The 18,977-nt window shown below is 32.9% G+C and overlaps 1 protein-coding gene across 1 annotated transcript in view; it reads right to left on the bottom strand.

The window, feature by feature from the left end:
* LOC127848934 (uncharacterized) overlaps positions 1-18,977 on the bottom strand; it is a 33,651-nt gene that overhangs the window by 10,487 nt on the left and 4,187 nt on the right. The window contains exons 7-11 of the mRNA XM_052381661.1: positions 18,805-18,855; positions 18,486-18,551; positions 2,222-2,287; positions 1,856-1,894; positions 1,246-1,299 (exon numbers count right to left, since the gene is read on the bottom strand). Of these exons, the coding sequence (XP_052237621.1) occupies positions 1,246-1,299; positions 1,856-1,894; positions 2,222-2,287; positions 18,486-18,551; positions 18,805-18,855 (276 nt within the window). The remainder of the gene's footprint in view (positions 1-1,245; positions 1,300-1,855; positions 1,895-2,221; positions 2,288-18,485; positions 18,552-18,804; positions 18,856-18,977) is intronic.

The following is an 18,977-nucleotide window of genomic DNA, read 5'->3' as shown; positions in this document are numbered from 1 at the left end:
TAAAACAAATACTAAAATGTTTCTTATAGTTGCGCATACGTCTTAAAGTAAATTAAGAATACCAAATCTGACTTTACAATGTTCCATCAGTTCAATGCGTATTGTTTTCTTCTTCTTTTTATTTATTATATTAATTGTGTCTTGTTCTGAGAAAATTGAGTTTAATGCATGTGCGTAAAGTGTCGTCCCAGATTAGCCTGTGCAGTCCACACAGGCTAATCAGGGACGACACTTTCCGCTTTTATGGTATTTTTGGTTTCAAGGAAGTCCCTCCTTGACGAAAATCAAGTTTAGGCGGAAAGTGTCGTCCCTGATTAGCCTGTGCGGACTGCATAGGCTAATCTGGGATGACACTTTACGCACATGCATTATGCCCAGTTTTCTCAGAACGCGGCTCAATTTGTTTAAAGCCTTCAAGTTTCCCCCTACTTATTAAGTTCATTTATAAGTCCCTGTATACGTACAGTAGCCAAACGCTTGAATATATAATAAGCTTACTTTTTTTAAAGCACATAAAGGGGCCGGTTAACGTTTTGGTAAATTGACAAAAAAAATTAAAAAAAGTTGTTTCAGATTCGCAAATTTTCGTTTTTGTTATGATATTTTTGAGGAAATAGTAATACTGACCATGCTCTTAAATATCCATTATATGCATCTTTTGACGATTTGAAAACCTGAAGCGACGCGAAACGATTGAATACTTTGGAAAGTTCTGTTGTAGTTATATTTTGGGAATTGCTTATATAGGTAAAACATACATCCAATTTAAGCATGAGCATGGATGGTCGAGTGGTCTAAGTGGGAGACTTTTTATTCCAGGACTCCTGGGGTCAGTGGTTCGAGCCCTGCTGAGGGTTAATTTTTATTTCTTTTTTAAATTGTATTTTGTTTTTTACAGGAGATTTTTATGTCAAATGTTTAAATTTATCAATATAAAGCATTTAATGACATGCTTCAATACATGCCAAAATCTGTTAAACGGCCCCTTTAATATGTGCATTATAGTTATTCATTATAATTAATACCTTCATCGTTTTTCCCGGTTTATTGTTCAAACAATAAAAACGAATGGGTCAGTGCGGATTTTTTCCTATCGTTAATAATGTATGGTTTGCGATCAGTAAAACACTCACGTTTGGTGCACAATGTAAGTATGTCGTCTGAGATAAAAATTATATACGGTCCGCAGAAAAATATACCGGGCACAAAAAACGGAACGATTTGTTTTCGCATGTCTGCACGTACCCTGGTAACTGTGAAACTGAGGGCAGTTGTTTGGGTCGCCATACTGAAGACTTTCTGCAAAGTATGACATAATATAACACAAATTCAGAACCTGAGCTAGGCACATGATTCTTTATACGAGCTTTTGAATGCAACTTGCTTTTCACTCAAGAACATTAACATTATCGGCTTAGTATACACATAAACACATGCAATGTTATTTATACATATTTATACATGGCCGAGTAAAGTTAAGACGACACGATTGTTTTTCAAATAATGTTGTGATTCAAAAATAAAACTTCTGGTTAATTATTGTGCCTTATTATTTATTTTCTGACTTTCCGATCGTTCATCTGTCTGTCTGTCCGTCCGTGCGCCTGTCCGTCTGTCTGTCTGCTGTCCGTCCGTCCGCCCGTCCGTCCGCCTGTCTGTCTGCTATCCGTCCGTCCGTCCGACCGTCCGTCCGTCCATCCGTCCGCCTGCCTGTATGTCTGTTGTCTGTCCTTCCGACCGACCGTCCGTCCGCCCGTCCGTCCGATTGTCCGACTGTCTGTCCAACCGTCTGTCTGTCTGTCTGTTGTCTGTTGCTGCATTTGCGTGTGTTTAATTTTTTATGCGCCGTACTTACGTTGACAAGAGCACTGACTAGGGTGACGGTCAAACGCGTCTACAAAAACAATATTTAATTTACCCGCTAGTAACTAGGACATAATCTAACGAAATAATTATGGCGTTAAGTGCCACATATATAGAAAAAAAGTATAACAGTATAATATTGTGTTCTAATTAATTTGCGACGAACTGAAAATGAAAAGAATATTTGATTATGTACATTTTCAGCTTTGCAAAACATTATCCGTTTACTTATGTTTCTGAAATCCTTCAAATACTAGTTAAATTAATGGAGATAAAGTTTGATCAATCAAATATTGACTTTATAATATGTTAGTCAATATTGGAGTTTAAAAAAATACTTGAAGAATATAAACATTACATTTTAAGTGGTATATCAAATCCCTTGCACATGTGTTATCTTGTATTCTTGAAAGATCATACCACACTGAAAATAAAAACAATTTGAACTTTGGTTACCGAACGAACATTGCAGTAACCTCCGCACAGAGATTTGACGGAACCAGCAAAGCTGCATAAAATCCTTGCCTTCATAACCAACCACGACATGATAGCCTAGAAACGTGGTACAATAATGTAACCGTTGTTTTTTGCTTTTTTTTAAATTTAGTTTATTATTTTTAATTTGAACCTAAACTTATGCACTATTTTCAAAATGTAAAAGAAAATTATACTACTTTTCAGAATAAAATACTTATAACATTATAATAAAATCCTACCAAATCTGGTAGGATTTTCTTGCGATGGCAAAGATTGTATGTGAGAGCAAGGACCGACAACTCTCCGTGAAGATCAACATTGCAGCTGTTAATCACACAAAAACATGTTACGGTTGTTAAACTAAACAAATTACCAATAGTACATTTTGCAATGCAGAGACATAAGATAGTTATTAGCAGTTCGTTTACGTTAGAGTATGTTCTATTCCACAATATTTTTCAATAAATATCTAAGCAAATTCCAAAGAGGATACATGTACAGCTTCTAGATAAGTTTAACCTAATGCAGATATTAACGTTTACTAACCTTGATACGAACTTTTAAACGGTTATTTTTTTGTACTTATCTTTAGTATGTGTTCTAAATCCATACAATTGTTAGGTGGATTTTTATATATGAGTGATGGTTTTTAAATATGCAAGTTCAGCCCATTTATTACTTCAGCTCTTTTCTGTAAAATGTCATACCTTTTAAGTAATAACCAGCATTAAAATGTTCAGCCCCAATTTCACTCCTGTTAAAATCCAATTTCAGCCTCAATTAGGTCTCATTTCTGCTCTAATATTATCGGCTAAAATGCTTTCCTCTGAGGCATAAAGGGTCGTTCTTATAAACATATATATTAAAAGCACAAACTAGATAGAAGTGCTACTTAATCTATTTATTAACAAGAGGGCCTGAAAGGCACAAAGTCGCTCACCTTTGATAAAAAGAAATGACCTGTTCTTTGCAGCCCAAGATATCAATGAAACACAATAATGTTCTAACCAAGTTTCATGAAGAATGAACAACAAATGGCCCCCTGGCGGCCATGTTTTTTTTAACAGACCTGAACCATTTTTGAACTCTTCCAAGATATGTCCAAATTTTATGAAGATAATGTGTCTTCTAGACTGTTCACATGTTTTCACTTTATACATATAAGAAAACTGCCCCACCACCTGGTGCCCATGTTTTTCCACGTATCACGACCATTTTCTAACTCGTCCGAGACATCGACATAGCTAATGTTTTGACAAAATTTCATGATGATTAGGCAAAAAATGTGACTTCTAGAGTGTTCACAAGCTTTTTAACTACTATGTATATAAATATAAGCAAAAATACCCCCCCCCCTTGGCGGCCATGTTTTTTTACCGATCCAAACCATTTTCGAACTCAACTGTCGTATCCAGGTGTGGTATTGCGGTCTCGTTTGCATACGCAAGTGAACCGGTCACGGGATGGTTACGGGTTATGTTACTTTGTGAGCACTTATGTAATGCGGAAATATTTATTCGACAAACGCTTATTTCCGGTCAGGATGACACACATTGGTTGTAATTCAATTAACTAAACGTATTGCCGTTTACTTAAATATAATTTTATAAACATATTATTCAACAGTAGGCTGTTTTACACTAAACAATTGAGAAATATGAAAATGTATCGATTTTATATTTCATTTCATTAATATTGTGTATCATTCATTACCGTTTTTTTTTCAATTTTCTGACATCGTTTTAATACATAAAGCCTGAAAATGATTAAATCTTAATAAATGAACTCTGCAAATAAGAAACGTAAATCTTGACTTTGAAGGTTATTTTGATTCTGATTTCTATCTCCAGAAACTTATAATTGAAATTATTTCTTTATTGTTTTCATAGAGTATCTATTTGATATGTGTTAACATATCTAAAATATGATTATATAGAGTGAATTATTATGGAATCTTGTTTTGATATGAAGTTCCCATTTAAATTACATAGTTTTGTTAATTGTTAAAAACATGCATTTAATACTCCTTCTGTGAAATAAAATATATCAAACACTTAAACTAGCTTGTATTACTGACCACTGATATAAACATCTGGCAAAGAGCACAGTGAGAGGGTAATTAAGTACCTAGGAATCATGATTCTGTCAGTCTGTGGTCATTATCAATTTGTTCAGGGCAACTCATGCTGGTTTTCTAACTGTATCAGACACTACCTGGCTAAGAAAGCTGAGTGGTAAAAAGTTACACACTGCAATGATCAATATCTGCAGGGAATTTCTCAAAGATGACTTATCAGTAATAGTTCCCATTATAGATTAATTTGCTACAAACTGATAACAAATGTGACAAAACAATAAGTACAGATTTACACAAGAAATTACAACTTAGCCAAAATTGTCATTATACTAGAAAAATATGCATTTTGAAGTTTTTACCCTTTAAGTGCTTTGAAACCAAGGGGTCTAACAAATTCTAGAGCAGAAGAAACAAGAAATATCTTTAAAAAAAGATATACGGCGTTGATTGTGGTCGATGTTTATGAACGATCAAAAGTTAGCTCTATGAGATAAAAAGTAGCGGATGCCTTTTTTCTGCGCAGTTCTTAGCTACATCACAAGCAAATCAATTACGGGGTGTTGCGCCAGATTTCGTGGCTTATTTTGCTTTATGTGATATTATTACTCAGATATCTATATTTACAGAATAGAAAAACACAAGAAACATGCATATAGGTCAGCCGGCAATACTCGAATCTTATTTAATTGCATAATTATAGTATAGTGAATTATTGTGCTCATGCTTAATAAACTGGTCTAAATGGATAAATATTTCTAATTAATTTTATCAAAATTGGTCCTTATCATGCAAATGTTGAAAACATATTAAAAATCGATGATTGACATACCACAATAATATCGCCGAATATCTGTATTTAGTATCTTTCTGATCAAAACAGACTTCAAGTGCACAAAGTTTACGAGACGGCGTTTATATAATTTCTGCAACTGTCAACCTAAGAATGGCTGGTGTTCCAGATGACCAGGACCGTCAATCCTCGGTGTCGGTGACAAACCAAATAATCAACCTTGTGCATACGCATCTGGGCATCTCCATGGTGCCTAATGATATAGACATCGCCCACAGGCTCGGAAAATTCAAACCGAACTCAAATCGACCTGTAATTGTGAAATTTGTACGGCGACAAACTAAAATTGACATTCTACAAAAAGCGAAGCTATTTAAGGGATTAGGCATCTATGTGAACGAAGACCTTACCAAACTGAACGCAGATGTGCTGGCGTCCGTGCGCCTGAAACAACCAAGCAGTGTCGAAAGGTCGTGGTCCTTTGAAGGAAAAATATTTGCGCTATTCAAGGGAAATCAACAAGGTACTCAAATAAAACATTCCGAGTTTAAAACCTGGCTAGAAAAACCGTGGCCGAAGAAATCCTATTCCGAGTCTGTCACCAGTGCAAGAAACAAAGTAGCATCTCACTAGTCACACATAGTAATTACTACGTTATCGTATGTAGCAAGGACCTATGCAAACTATGTGTGTATCGGTCATCGTATGAAATGTGGTCCCATGCTGCATGACTATCAAAAGTATCCATCCTAATTATTACTTCCAAAATAAATATATATTTTATCTGAAATAATACACATTGAACGACACAGAAAAAGTTAGTAAGTTATTACTAATTAATTGCGTGTAAAATAACAGATATATTTGGCAAATAATATATCATAATTTAAATAATATACAATAATGTTTAAATATAATATCGATACATAACATACTGTGGCTTTCATATCAAGTATAGCTACCTATCATGCTATGCACCACAGGTGGTTAGCGTGTGGCTATGCTATTAATTAGTGAAAACATCATTTTGAATGATAAATAATCATATTATAACGAAAAATTAACTTTTCTGAAAAAAAATATTTCACTATCAAATATATATATAACAAGGTATGCAACTCAAAATCAGCCCAAAACGGGGTGCATCGCTTTGAACAGCCATATCTTCATCAATTTTGCAGCGATTTTCACGATCTCGGTCTTATTCAACGCAGAAATGAATTTCCTTTCTGGAAATGTATATGTCTTGCAATATTTTTACAAATGCTGGGTCAACTTTTAAGAAATAACACGATACACAACACGCATGACCCAGTTGACAGTGATCATGTATTCTTTATGAATGAAATCTCCAGTTGTAAAGACACACCTCCGCATTGGACCAATGAAATCACTCGTATGTTTAAAATGTCAGTTAGTTGAAATGTATGTAAACAAAGGTTTCAAACGGCGCTGGACAGTTAGTCTTGATGCAGAATGTAACGACAAGAACGGTAATAATGTTTTTTCATACGTTTTATTGAATTATGGTATCGAACTACATGAACTTTATAGGGAAGTTGCCCTTTACTCCGTGAAGATTTCAGTCTTAAAGACAGCATGATCACTGTCAACTGGGTCATGCGTGTTGTGTATCGTGTTATTTCTTAAAAGTGACCCAGCATTTGTAAAAATATTGCAAGACATATACATTTCCAGAAAGGAAATTCATTTCTGCGTTGAATAAGACCGAAATCGTGAAAATCGCTGCAAAATTGATGAAGATATGGCTGTTCAAAGCGATGCACCCCGTTTTGGGCTGATTTTGAGTTGCATACCTTGTTATATATATATTTGATAGTGAAATATTTTTTTTCAGAAAAGTTAATTTTTCGTTATAATATGATTATTTATCATTCAAAATGATGTTTTCACTAATTAATATCATAGCCACACGCTAACCACCTGTGCTATGCACGTGCTTAAGAGCTTTCCTCTGCTAACACAGTTACGCCCCTTTCTAATAAAAATATCATGTATACATGCAGATAAAGTTTCACTTTAAGGCCTTAATATTTAACGTTTATGACATCTTTGTTGGCAAAATACTATTCACTTACAAAGGTTTGTTTTATCTTGATGTTGACTTATGTTTTTATCTACGTTATACCAGGCTCTGAGCTTGTTTTTTTTTAATTCGGATCAGTGGGAATATTACCTGTCTATTTTACTTTTCTCTTGACGTCTTGTCAAAACAAAACTTAACTTCAGTCATTTAAATAATAATTATAGTATAGAAATAATATTATAGTTAAAGATGCTGAACCAACATGAGAATGTTCAAATAATTCCCAAAATATGTTCATAGTTGTAGATTATATTGTCACAGAAAATTAAACAAAATAATGTATAAAATAAACTTGATATGTGTTTTTATAAATTGCCTGTTTTTTTACATATCATACTGAGTGTTTTTGACAACATTTTGATATCCTAATATTGTCCTTTATGCATATGATGTTGTTTTTTGTGTGCTTACTCTCTGTATGTATATATGCTTGTGTTCAAGTTGTTTGTATATAATAAACCTGATTTGTGTTTTTATAAATTTCCTGTTTTGACATATCATGCCGAGTGTTCTTGACAACACTTTGATATCCTAATAATGTCCTGTATACATGTGTCTGTTGTTTTTTGTGTGCTAACTCTCTTTTGTGTATATGCTTGTGTTCATGTGTTCATGCTGCACATTTTGAGTGGTGAAAGGTCAAGGTCAAGGTCATCCTTCAAGGTCAGAGGTCAAATATATGTGGCCCAAATCGCTTATTTTATGAATACTTTTGCAATATTGAAGAGAGCAACTTAATATTTGGCATGCATGTGTATCTCATGGAGCTGCACATTTCGAGTGGTGAAAGGTCAAGGCCAAGGTCATCCTTCAAGGTCAGAAGTCAAATATATGTGGCCCAAATTGCTTATTTTATGAATACTTTTACAATATTGAAGATAGCAACTTGATATTTGGCATGCATGTGTATCTCATGGAGCTGCACATTTTGAATGGTGAAAGGTCAAGGTCACGTTCATCCTTCAAGGTCAAATATATGGGTCAAAATTGCTCATGTAATGTCACTTCTGCAATATTGAAGCTAGCAATTTTATATTTGAAATGCGTGTGTATCTCAAGGAGCTGCACATTTTGAGTGGTGAAGGGTCAAGGTCAAGGCCATCCTTCAAGGTCAAACGTCATATAGGGGGACATTGTGTTTCAAAAACACTTGTTGTTTCTGAAATTGAATATGCAAACGAATTTGTCATTATGATCTTAATTTCTATCCTTACAAAATCCTTTATGCATATGATGTATTTTTTAGTGCAAACTTTATGTTTATTTATATGCATGTGTTTGTGTGTCTGTTTGCTGAAACTGAGTATACAAACAATGATGATCAGATTTTCATCAAAGCAGTTACTGTTTGAAGTCAGGATTATATCATTTGTTACTCATGTAATTAGACAATAAGTTTCCCATAATGAAAGTGCTATTTTAAGGTCTTTATGTGTATGTGTGTGTGTAAAATAACAATATTTATTTATATAAAACTGTTTATTTTAAATCCTTATTGTAATACCAAGTCATTCAGTGTCCCTTTTGAAAAATAATGTATGCACTTAGATACCTTCACACAAAAAAAAGATTTCAATTAAGAGTCTACTGTGATAAATACTAAAGTTTGGAGGTATTGGAAGTGGTAAAGCTAAGATCATCTCTTATATTTTCATTTAACACTATTCAACTAGCAATTCTGTCATCATTTTTCTATACAATTGCTTCATTTTCGCTTTCACATGAAGCTTTTTTAAAGTGTTCTATGAAAGTGAGATGCTAAATTAAATTTCACTGTATGATTCAACATTATTGGCCAGAGTATTCAATCCTTTTTCTAAAGTACACTTACAACACATTTAGTAAAGAAACGTCTTTTCTTGTGAAATTATTGATTTCCACTGAAAATTTATATTAATAAAATTTACATCAAACACCAGAAATAATAAATGGCTTATAAAATTCATATAGAAAATAAAAGTAGCATGGTTGTCACACTTAGGCTTTGTCAAGAGAATGTATATTATTATATTTCTCACAAAAATTAATTCAGGCATTTATAAAAATAAATTTATGCAAAATAATTAATAGTATCTACATTGTTTACTTGCAATTTAACGCTTTTAGTATAAGACCTTAATCCACATGTAAACAACCATCTCTATAAAAAGCAAAAACCTATTTTATTATAAATTTTATGCTTATGATTATGTTTATCCTATGTTTGCCTGATTCTAATTATTTCTCTAAAAAGCTATTTACCAGCTTCTTGATAAAAACTGCTGTTGAATATAACTATAATCCTTGATGTCGTATATGTCATTGTCCAATGCATATAACCAACTTTTGTTTAACCAGATTCATTTATCATATTATAAAAATATATTGTTACAATATATGAGTATTACTATGTAATTATTGTGTGCACATGAAATGTAAAACGACCTCGCTTATAAACTCTTAAATATTATTCATGTACCCTTTTAAAAAATAAAATAATTCAAATGTTAACTGATTAACTTTTAACATCTGCTTCTAAATATTATAAGAAATTATACAATAGCTAAGCAATAAAACATTAATATTCGAATATGAAATGTCCTGTGTTAACTTTACACTGAATTGCATATGTTCTGTTTTATTCTTTATTATTAATTATATCTATTTCATTTTTGTGTATTTCCAGTGTACGGAAGATCGCTTTTTGTGTCTCTATTTGGGACTAGTTGTTTATTGTTTTTTTCTCTCTCACTTTTGTCATTATTTTTCATACTTCTTCATTTCTATGGAACATTCATCTTCATGTTTCCATATTTTTTGTTTTCTTTTTCTGCTTGTATGTATGTACATCTTATGTCCTATAATGGAAAGCAACTGGACATATTTAAAAATAGAAACTAACTGGACAATCACACACAAACTATCATTTAGATCACCCTCCACCTCTTTAAATGATTAAAATATGTACTCTGAATGTAAAAGGGCTTAATAACACAAATAAACGAATAAAAATATTCAAATGGTTAGACGAAAAAAAATATAGTGTATGCCTACTTCAAGAATTTCACTTGACACATACTTTAGCACAAACCTTAAAAGATGAATGGGACGGAGATATCTATCTCAGTGGACAACATATTAATAAACAAGGCATTGTCGTTCTAATTAAAAACAATATAGGGATCACAGTCGATAATTTTAACGAAATAATAATTGGCAGACTAGCAAGTATAGATATCAAAATACATGAAACACAATTAACATTAATCAACATCTATGGGCCTAACATAGATGATTCCACATTTTACGAAACATTACAATCCTTTATAATTAATAACCAAGATAAAAACATTACAATCGGTGGTGATTTCAATACTGTCCTGAACCCATTATTAAATAAAAAGAAAGGAAACCTTTATACCCATCCTAAAAATAGAATCATTTTAAATAACATAATTGAAAACTACAATATGATAGACATCTGGCGAACAGTATATCCAAACGAAAGCAAATTCACCTGGCACTCAAACACAAAACCAACAATATTTTGTAGATTAGACTATTTTTTAATGTCTGAGTCTCTTTGCAACATTATTGACACATGTAACATAAAACCAGGATTTATGACTGACCACTCTCTAGTTGAACTTAAACTGCACAATATACAACCTGAAAGAGGCCCAGGATACTTTAAAATTAACAACAGCATCTTATTAGATACACAATATCAAACACAAATAAAACAGGAAATATTAAATACAGTTCAAAATAATAAAGATGCAAACCCAAACACCTTATGGGAAATAATTAAAGGAAATATACGTAACACAACAATTAGATACACATCATTTAAACAAAAAGAAACACATAAACTTGAAACTGAAACCATCAAAACCATTGAAACACTTAAAAACAATTGCATCAAACAAACACAAATGATACCACCGACATTGAAAATGAAATAACATTAAAAAACTAATATTAGATGGAATCTATCATACACAACTCAATGGAATACTACTAAGAGCGCGTGCACATTGTTGAACACAATGAAAAAAATACAAAATACTTCGCAAACATTGAAAAACGTAGAAGTGAACAAAAAACTGTACACAATTAGTAGTCAATGGCAAAGATATAACAAACAAAACTGAACTACTAGAAGAACAACGTTTATTTTTCGAAACCCTCTATAAACGAAAAAATGTTGAAACTAACACCCTTTTCAAAAATACACAACACGCTTTAAATCAAGAAGAAAAACTATTGTGTGACGGATTACTAAATGAATATGAATGTGGATTAGCACTAAAAGAAATGCAAAATAACAAAAGTCCAGGTTCTGATGGTATCACCATTGAGTTTTATAAAATATTTTGGAATGATATCAAAACACATTTAATTAATTCACTAAACTATTCATATAATAATGAAAACTTAACTACGCTTCAAAAACAAGGTATAATATCACTCATTCCAAAACCTGGAAAAAACTTAGAATCCTTATCGAACTGGCGCCCAATTAGTTTACTAAACAATGATTATAAAATTGCAACTAAAAGTATAGCAAACAGAATTAAAAAAATATTACCATCAATCATTTCAAAATCTCAATCTGGCATCATAAAAGGACGTTACATTGGTGAAAACGTTCGTCTTATCCAAGAATGCATAAACTATTTCAACAATTCAAATAATCCTGGTCTAATATTCTTTGCAGACTTTGAAAAGGCATTCGATTCGCTTGATCACTCATTTATGTTCTCTTGCTTAGAAAATATTAACTTTGGTGAAAGTCTCATTCAATGGGTCAAACTATTCTATACCGATATTAAAAGTATAATCATTAACAATGGCTTCTTTTCAAACAGTTTCAACATCGAACGAGGGGTTCGACAAGGATGTCCACTCTCATCATCGCTATTTATTATTTGCATCGAGTATCTATCACATCACATTCAATCAAATAAGCACATCAAAGGCATATCACTAGAACCTGACGAAGAAATCAAACAGTCCCTATTTGCTGACGATGCAACTTATTTTTTAAACGACAATTACGATTCTTTCCATAACCTAATAGAGTCGTTAACCCTTTACGGAACGACATCGGGTCTTAAACTAAACAAAAGTAAATGTACTGTGCTACGAGTAGGTAAATTAAAACAAAGTAATGTCCAATATAAAAAAGAAATGAAATTTAATTGGACATCCGATGAAGCCACAACGTTAGGAATTACTTTCACAAATAATGAAAATGATACAGTTCTTAAAAACATACTTCCTAAATTACAGAATTTTAAAAACTGCTTAAAATCATGGCATCACCGTAAACTTACACTAATCGAAAAAAACACAGTATTGAAAATGTTTGCACTTCCTAAATTAATTTATGTATTAACAGTTCTCCCAAATCCACCAAATGATGTTATTAACGATATAAAATCAGCAATATTTAATTTTATATGGGACGGTAAACCTGATAAAATAAAGCGAACTCAGTTAATTCAATCCGTAGAAAATGGAGGTATCCAGTTAACGAACATTGACTCATTCTTGAAGGCAATCAAATGCAGCTGGGTTAAAAGATACCTAGATAATACCAATACGAGTAAATGGAAATTATTCTACCAGAAAATCCTAAACAAATATGGTGACTCCTTACTCTTTGAATGTAACATCAGCAATACTATCTTACATGAAATTGCAAACGAAAACATATTTCTGTCTGATGTTCTATCAGCATGGAGTGATGTCACTCATAAACTAGAAACCAAAACCAGCAGTAAAACTATTTTATGGAACAATAAAGACATAACTTCAAACAATAAGACGTTTTTCTATAAAGATTGGTTTGAACGAAGCATTAAAAATGTCGACCAATTATATGACTACAGAATTAAGGATTTCTACTCTTTTGAAAATATATGCTACATATACGGAATACCTTCAAATAATTTTCTGAAGTACTACACACTAATCAAAAGCATACCCATACATATTAAATCTGAAATCAATACAAATAATACACCATGTACGCAAACAACATTTGTAGAAAACATACTTGGAAGAAAAAACAAAACTAATAAAATATTTTACACACTACAAATTAAAAACCCTACAGAAAACTCAAAAATCCAAAATAAATGGCAAGCCCTTTTTGGAGAAAATGAACTTAATTGGAAACACATATTTACCATGCCATATAAAGCAACTATTGAAAGCACACTGAGAAATTTTCAATATAAATACATCCATAGAATTATAGCTACAAATAAATATCTCTTCAAATGCAAATTATCTAACTCAAATCTGTGTGACTTCTGCAGTGAAAACATTGAAACTATAGAACATCTATTTTGGGAGTGCAAACACATCCAGCCGATTTGGAATCAATTAATATCTTTTCTTGAACAACATCAACTAAACGTTAAACTATCTTTCTTAAATGTAAGTTTCGGAATTAACTCATCGAAATCAATAGACTATAATAATATTGTGAATTTTATGGTTATATTGGTGAAATATTTTATCTTAAACATGAAGTACAAAAAACAAGTACCAAATTTTAATTGTTTTGTCCATAGTCTCAAACTAAAAATCCAGATTGAGAAAGAAATAGCCCTCAGGTAATGACAAATTACAAATCTTTGAACAAAAATGGGATCGGATTAAATTCTCATAATATTTTGTCCACTTATATACATTTCACTCTCATGTTAGTTTATCTCTCAGAAATAGTTTTGTTTATGTTTTTATTTTTATTTTTCAATCTGACAAGATCATTGTGAATATACAACAAAACACACAAGTCCAGTATGCTTTCTTCCGACTTTATACAACTCATCATTTTTCATAACTATTCCTCTGCTGTTCTTTTTTTTTCTCTCTAAAATATATATATATATTAGCATATCTTGTACAACATGTCTGAACTTTATTGCTTTTGTACAATCACTATGTTGTATGATCATATACATGTTTACATTGTATGTATGATATTGAATATAAAAAAAAAGATTTCTGCAACTGACCGCAAACTGACCTTGATACCTTGCGGATTGGAATGCAATGCATTAAAGTTAGGTAACAATTCTGCTGCTGAAACGACGACTTGTTTACGCCAACTGTACACGACCAAGGCAACAGCTGTGCCTAGAATATTGATATATCGACAAAGCGACTAAACGAACTATTTACTCCATCAGACAAAAATAGCATAGATTCCAATTTTTTCCTTCAATGAAAAGATCGCAACCCCTTCTGCGAACTGCGGTGATGAACTGTATATAAACTCTGACTTTCACACACTGGCCGCAAATTGACCCGAAACCTCGCGGGTTGAAATGCAATGCAAGTAAGTACTAAATATGAGAATATAGCCTTTAGTATAAACGCTTTTGCGCTGGTAATTCTCTGAAAATAAAAGGTGAACGCACAAACTGTATTTATGTCGAAAATTGATTGTAAAACTGTTCTTTCTATTGAGCCTTTTCACTAGAGATAAAATTGTTTCATGCAGTAAAACAGTGTTACAAAGACGCGGATATGTTTCCAATGTTCTGGTGTTATACTCGAATCAGCCAATGGAATAAATGAAGTGTATTCATTCGTACCTAGCCGCGGGAAATTTTATTTGAATATTATTGGACACTTACAAAGGTCAAGTCAGGGTGAAAAGCTGGCTTAATACAGCTTACGCCGAAAAATAGATTGGGAAACATGACTCAGCAGGTTAAACAAGTGAGATAGATACTGCAAAATTGTGTACATGTTGTCTTTCTTTCAGCTATCTCTTAGTTGATAGGCTTACCATAAGTAATAATGACTAAACAGTTATGTTAATTATGAAAATTCTGTGTCATGAAAAATTAAATAATACAGTGAATGGTACATAATAATGACATAATAAAACCAAACTTTACTACACAGGAAACAAATGTTCTGACCAAAGTTCATGAAGATTGGGCAACTGAAATGAATAAATAATTTTAAAGGGGTTATGAATTAATGGTGTTATTTAATTTTAAGAATCTATAAATTATTGCAAGTTTAATATGCAAAATAGGAATGATATAACTTTACATTGTCTTCATTGTAAGAATACATTAAAGAAGCACTTTATTACATAACTAGAGTGTTAACAAGGTTTTACTATAGTCATATATGAAAAAATGCCCCGCCCCCAAGCGGCCATGTTTTTCAACCAACCGGCAACATTTTCAAACTCGTCCAAGATATCATTGGGATGAATGCTCTGACGAAGTTTCATGAAGATCGAACAATAAATGTGGACTCTAGAGCGTTAACAAGATTTTAATATAGCCATATATAGCCATATAAGGAAAAATGCCCCGCCCCTTGGCAGCCATGTTTTTCAAGCAAAGGCTACCATTTTTGAACTTATCCAAGATATCATTGGGACAAATCATCTGAGCAAGTTTAATGAAGATTGGACAATAAATGTGGCCTCTAGAGTGTTAACAAGGCTTTACTATAGCCATATAAGGAAAAATGCCCCGCCCCCTTGCGGCCATGCTTTTCAACCTACCGGCATCATTTTCGAACTCGTCCAAGATATTATTAGGATTAATCTTCTGACCAAATTTCATGAAGATTGGGCAATAAATGTGGTCTCTAGAGTGTTAACAAGATTTTACTATAGCCATATGAGGAAAAATGCCCCGCCCCATGGAAGCCATGTTTTTCAAGCAAACATAACCATTTTCGAACTCATCCAAGATATTATTAAGACCAATCTTCTCATCAAATTTCATGAAGATTGGACAATAAATGTGGCCTCTAGAGAGTGAACAAGGCAAATGTTGACGTCGCACAACGGACGACGGACCACGGACGACGACGGACAAAAGGCTACCATTTTTGAACTTATCCAAGATATCATTGGGACAAATCATCTGAGCAAGTTTCATGAAGACTGGACAATAAATGTGGCCTCTAGCGTGTTGACAAGGCTTTACTATAGCCATATAAGGAAAAATGCCCCGCCCCCTGGCGGCCATGTTTTTCAACCCACCGGCGTCATTTTCGAACTCGTCCAAGATATTATTGGGATTAATCTTCTGACCAAATTTCATGAAGATTGGGCAATAAATGTGGTCTCTATAGTGTTAACAAGATTGTAATATAGCCATATAAGGAAAAAAGCCCCGCCCCTTGGCAGCCATGTTTTCAAGCAAACGTAAGCATTTTCGAACTCATCCAAGATATCATTAAGACCAATCTTCTGATGAAATTTCATGAAGATTGGAAATAAATGTGGCCTCTAGAGAGTGAACAAGGCAAATGTTGACGTCGCACAACGGACGACGGACCACGGACGACGGACAAAGGTGATCACAAAAGCTCACCATGAGCACATTGTGCTCAGGTGAGCTAAAAATAAAAAATGAGATTTTCTTATTTTCTTAGTAAATATTAACCTCTTTAATCTATATTTGTACATGAAGTTATGACGCTAATTCGTTTGAAATTACGTCAAGCATATCAAAATACCTGTTTTACGCACACATCATATGCATGCATATTTTTTAGCCAATAGTAGTAAATCATCGTAACACAGTTATGGGTTGTTTGTATCGAGGATAAACAATGAATATGTTAAAGAAGTGTTGTAAATTATACTAGAAAAATATGCATTTTGAAGTATTTACCCTTAAGTTCTTTGAAACCAAGGGATCTAACAAATTCTAGAGCAGAAGAAAAAATAGATTGGGAAACATGACTCAGCAGGTTAAACAAGGGAGATAGATACTGCAAAATTGTGTACATGTTGTTTTTCTTTCAGCTATCTCTTAGTTGATAGGCTTACCATAAGTAATAATGACTAAACAGTTATGTTAATTATGAAAATTCTGTGTTATGAAAAATTAAATAATACAGTTAATGGTACATAATAATAACTTTACTACACAGGAAACAAATGTTCTGACCAAAGTTCATGAAGATTGGGCAACTGAATTAAATAAATAATTTTAAAGGGGTTATGAATTAATGGTGTTATTTAATTTTAAGAATCTATAAATTATTGCAAGTTTAATATGCAAAATAGGAAGGATATAACTTAATATTGTCTTCATTGTAAGAATACATTAAAGCAGCACTTTATTACATAACTAGAGTTTTAACAAGGTTTTACTATAGTCATATATGAAAAAATGCCCCGCCCCCATGCGGCCATGTTTTTCAACCAACCGGCATCATTTTCAAACTCGTCCAAGATATCATTGGGATGAATGTTCTGACCAAGTTTCATGAATATCGAACAATAAATGTTGCCTCTAGAGTGTTAACAAGATTTTAATATAGCCATATATAGCCATATAAGGAAAAATGCCCCGCCCCTTGGCAGCCATGTTTTTGCAAGCAAAGGCTACCATTTTTTAACTTATCCAAGATATCATTGTGACAAATCATCTGAGCAAGTTTCATGAAGATTGGACAATAAATGTGGCCTCTAGAGTGTTAACAAGGCTTTACTATAGCCATATAAGGAAAAATGCCCCGCCCCCTTGCGGCCATGTTTTTCAACCCACCGGCATCATTTTCGAACTCGTCCAAGATATTATTGGGATTAATCTTCTGACCAAATTTCATGAAGATTGGGCAATAAATGTGGTCTCTAGAGTGTTAACAAGATTTTACTATAGCCATATAAGGAAAAATGCCCCGCCCCTTGGCAGCCATGTTTTTCAAGCAAACGTAAGCATTTTCGAACTCATCCAAGATATCATTAAGACCAATCTTCTGATCAAATTTCATGAAGATTGGACAATAAATGTGGCCTCTAGAGAGTGAACAAGGCAAATGTTGACGTCGCACAACGGACGACGGACCACGGACGACGGACAAAAGGTGATCACAAAAGCTCACCATGAGCACATTGTGCTCAGGTGAGCTAAAAATTAAAAAATTAGATTTTCTTAGTAAATATTAACCTCTTTAACCTATATTTGTACATGAAGTTATGACGCTAATTCGTTTGAAATTACGTCAAGCATATCAAAATACCTGTTTTACGCACACATCATATGCATGCATATTTTTTAGCCAATAGTAGTAAATCATCGTAACACAATTGTGGGTTGTTTGTATCGAGGATAAACAATGAATATGTTAAAGAAGTGTTGTAAATTAATCGAAAATCAATCTTTTAATCAGAAAAAATATACCCGAATGATGCGATCGACAAGCTGGTGCTAGATTCCCGTTATCTTTGAAAAATGCATCAAACAGTGCTGGAAAAAAATAGTTAATTACGTAAGAAAACAGCAAATATTTTGCTTTAGCGGTGATATTAGATATTTAGAAACGCAACTTTATTCATGTTAAATCAAAAGGCATTTCGAATTATGCCACCTGATTCACGAATAAGCTTGTTTAAACTATTCATGCATAGTTTACTTGTAATTAAAAAATGAAATAACTCAACTTACTTAATAATTATTAATGCATACTAAACCGTTTGTTGAAAAAAAAAAATTAGTTTACCTCTGTAGTGTAGGTCATGTTCCATGCAGTAATGTCTATAGTCTGCCGTCCCTGGAACGTAAACATGTTTAATATAACGCCAAATTCAAATGATATCGCTTGTGTTCCGTGCTATTCGCTCGTAGAGGATATGTTTATCCTACACGTCATTAGCGTTGTATTGACTAGTACCA

This window comes from Dreissena polymorpha, chromosome 10, assembly GCF_020536995.1.
Source record: "Dreissena polymorpha isolate Duluth1 chromosome 10, UMN_Dpol_1.0, whole genome shotgun sequence".
Classification (NCBI taxonomy): Eukaryota; Metazoa; Mollusca; class Bivalvia; order Myida; family Dreissenidae; genus Dreissena; species Dreissena polymorpha.
This window is presented reverse-complemented; position numbering and strand designations above follow the sequence as displayed.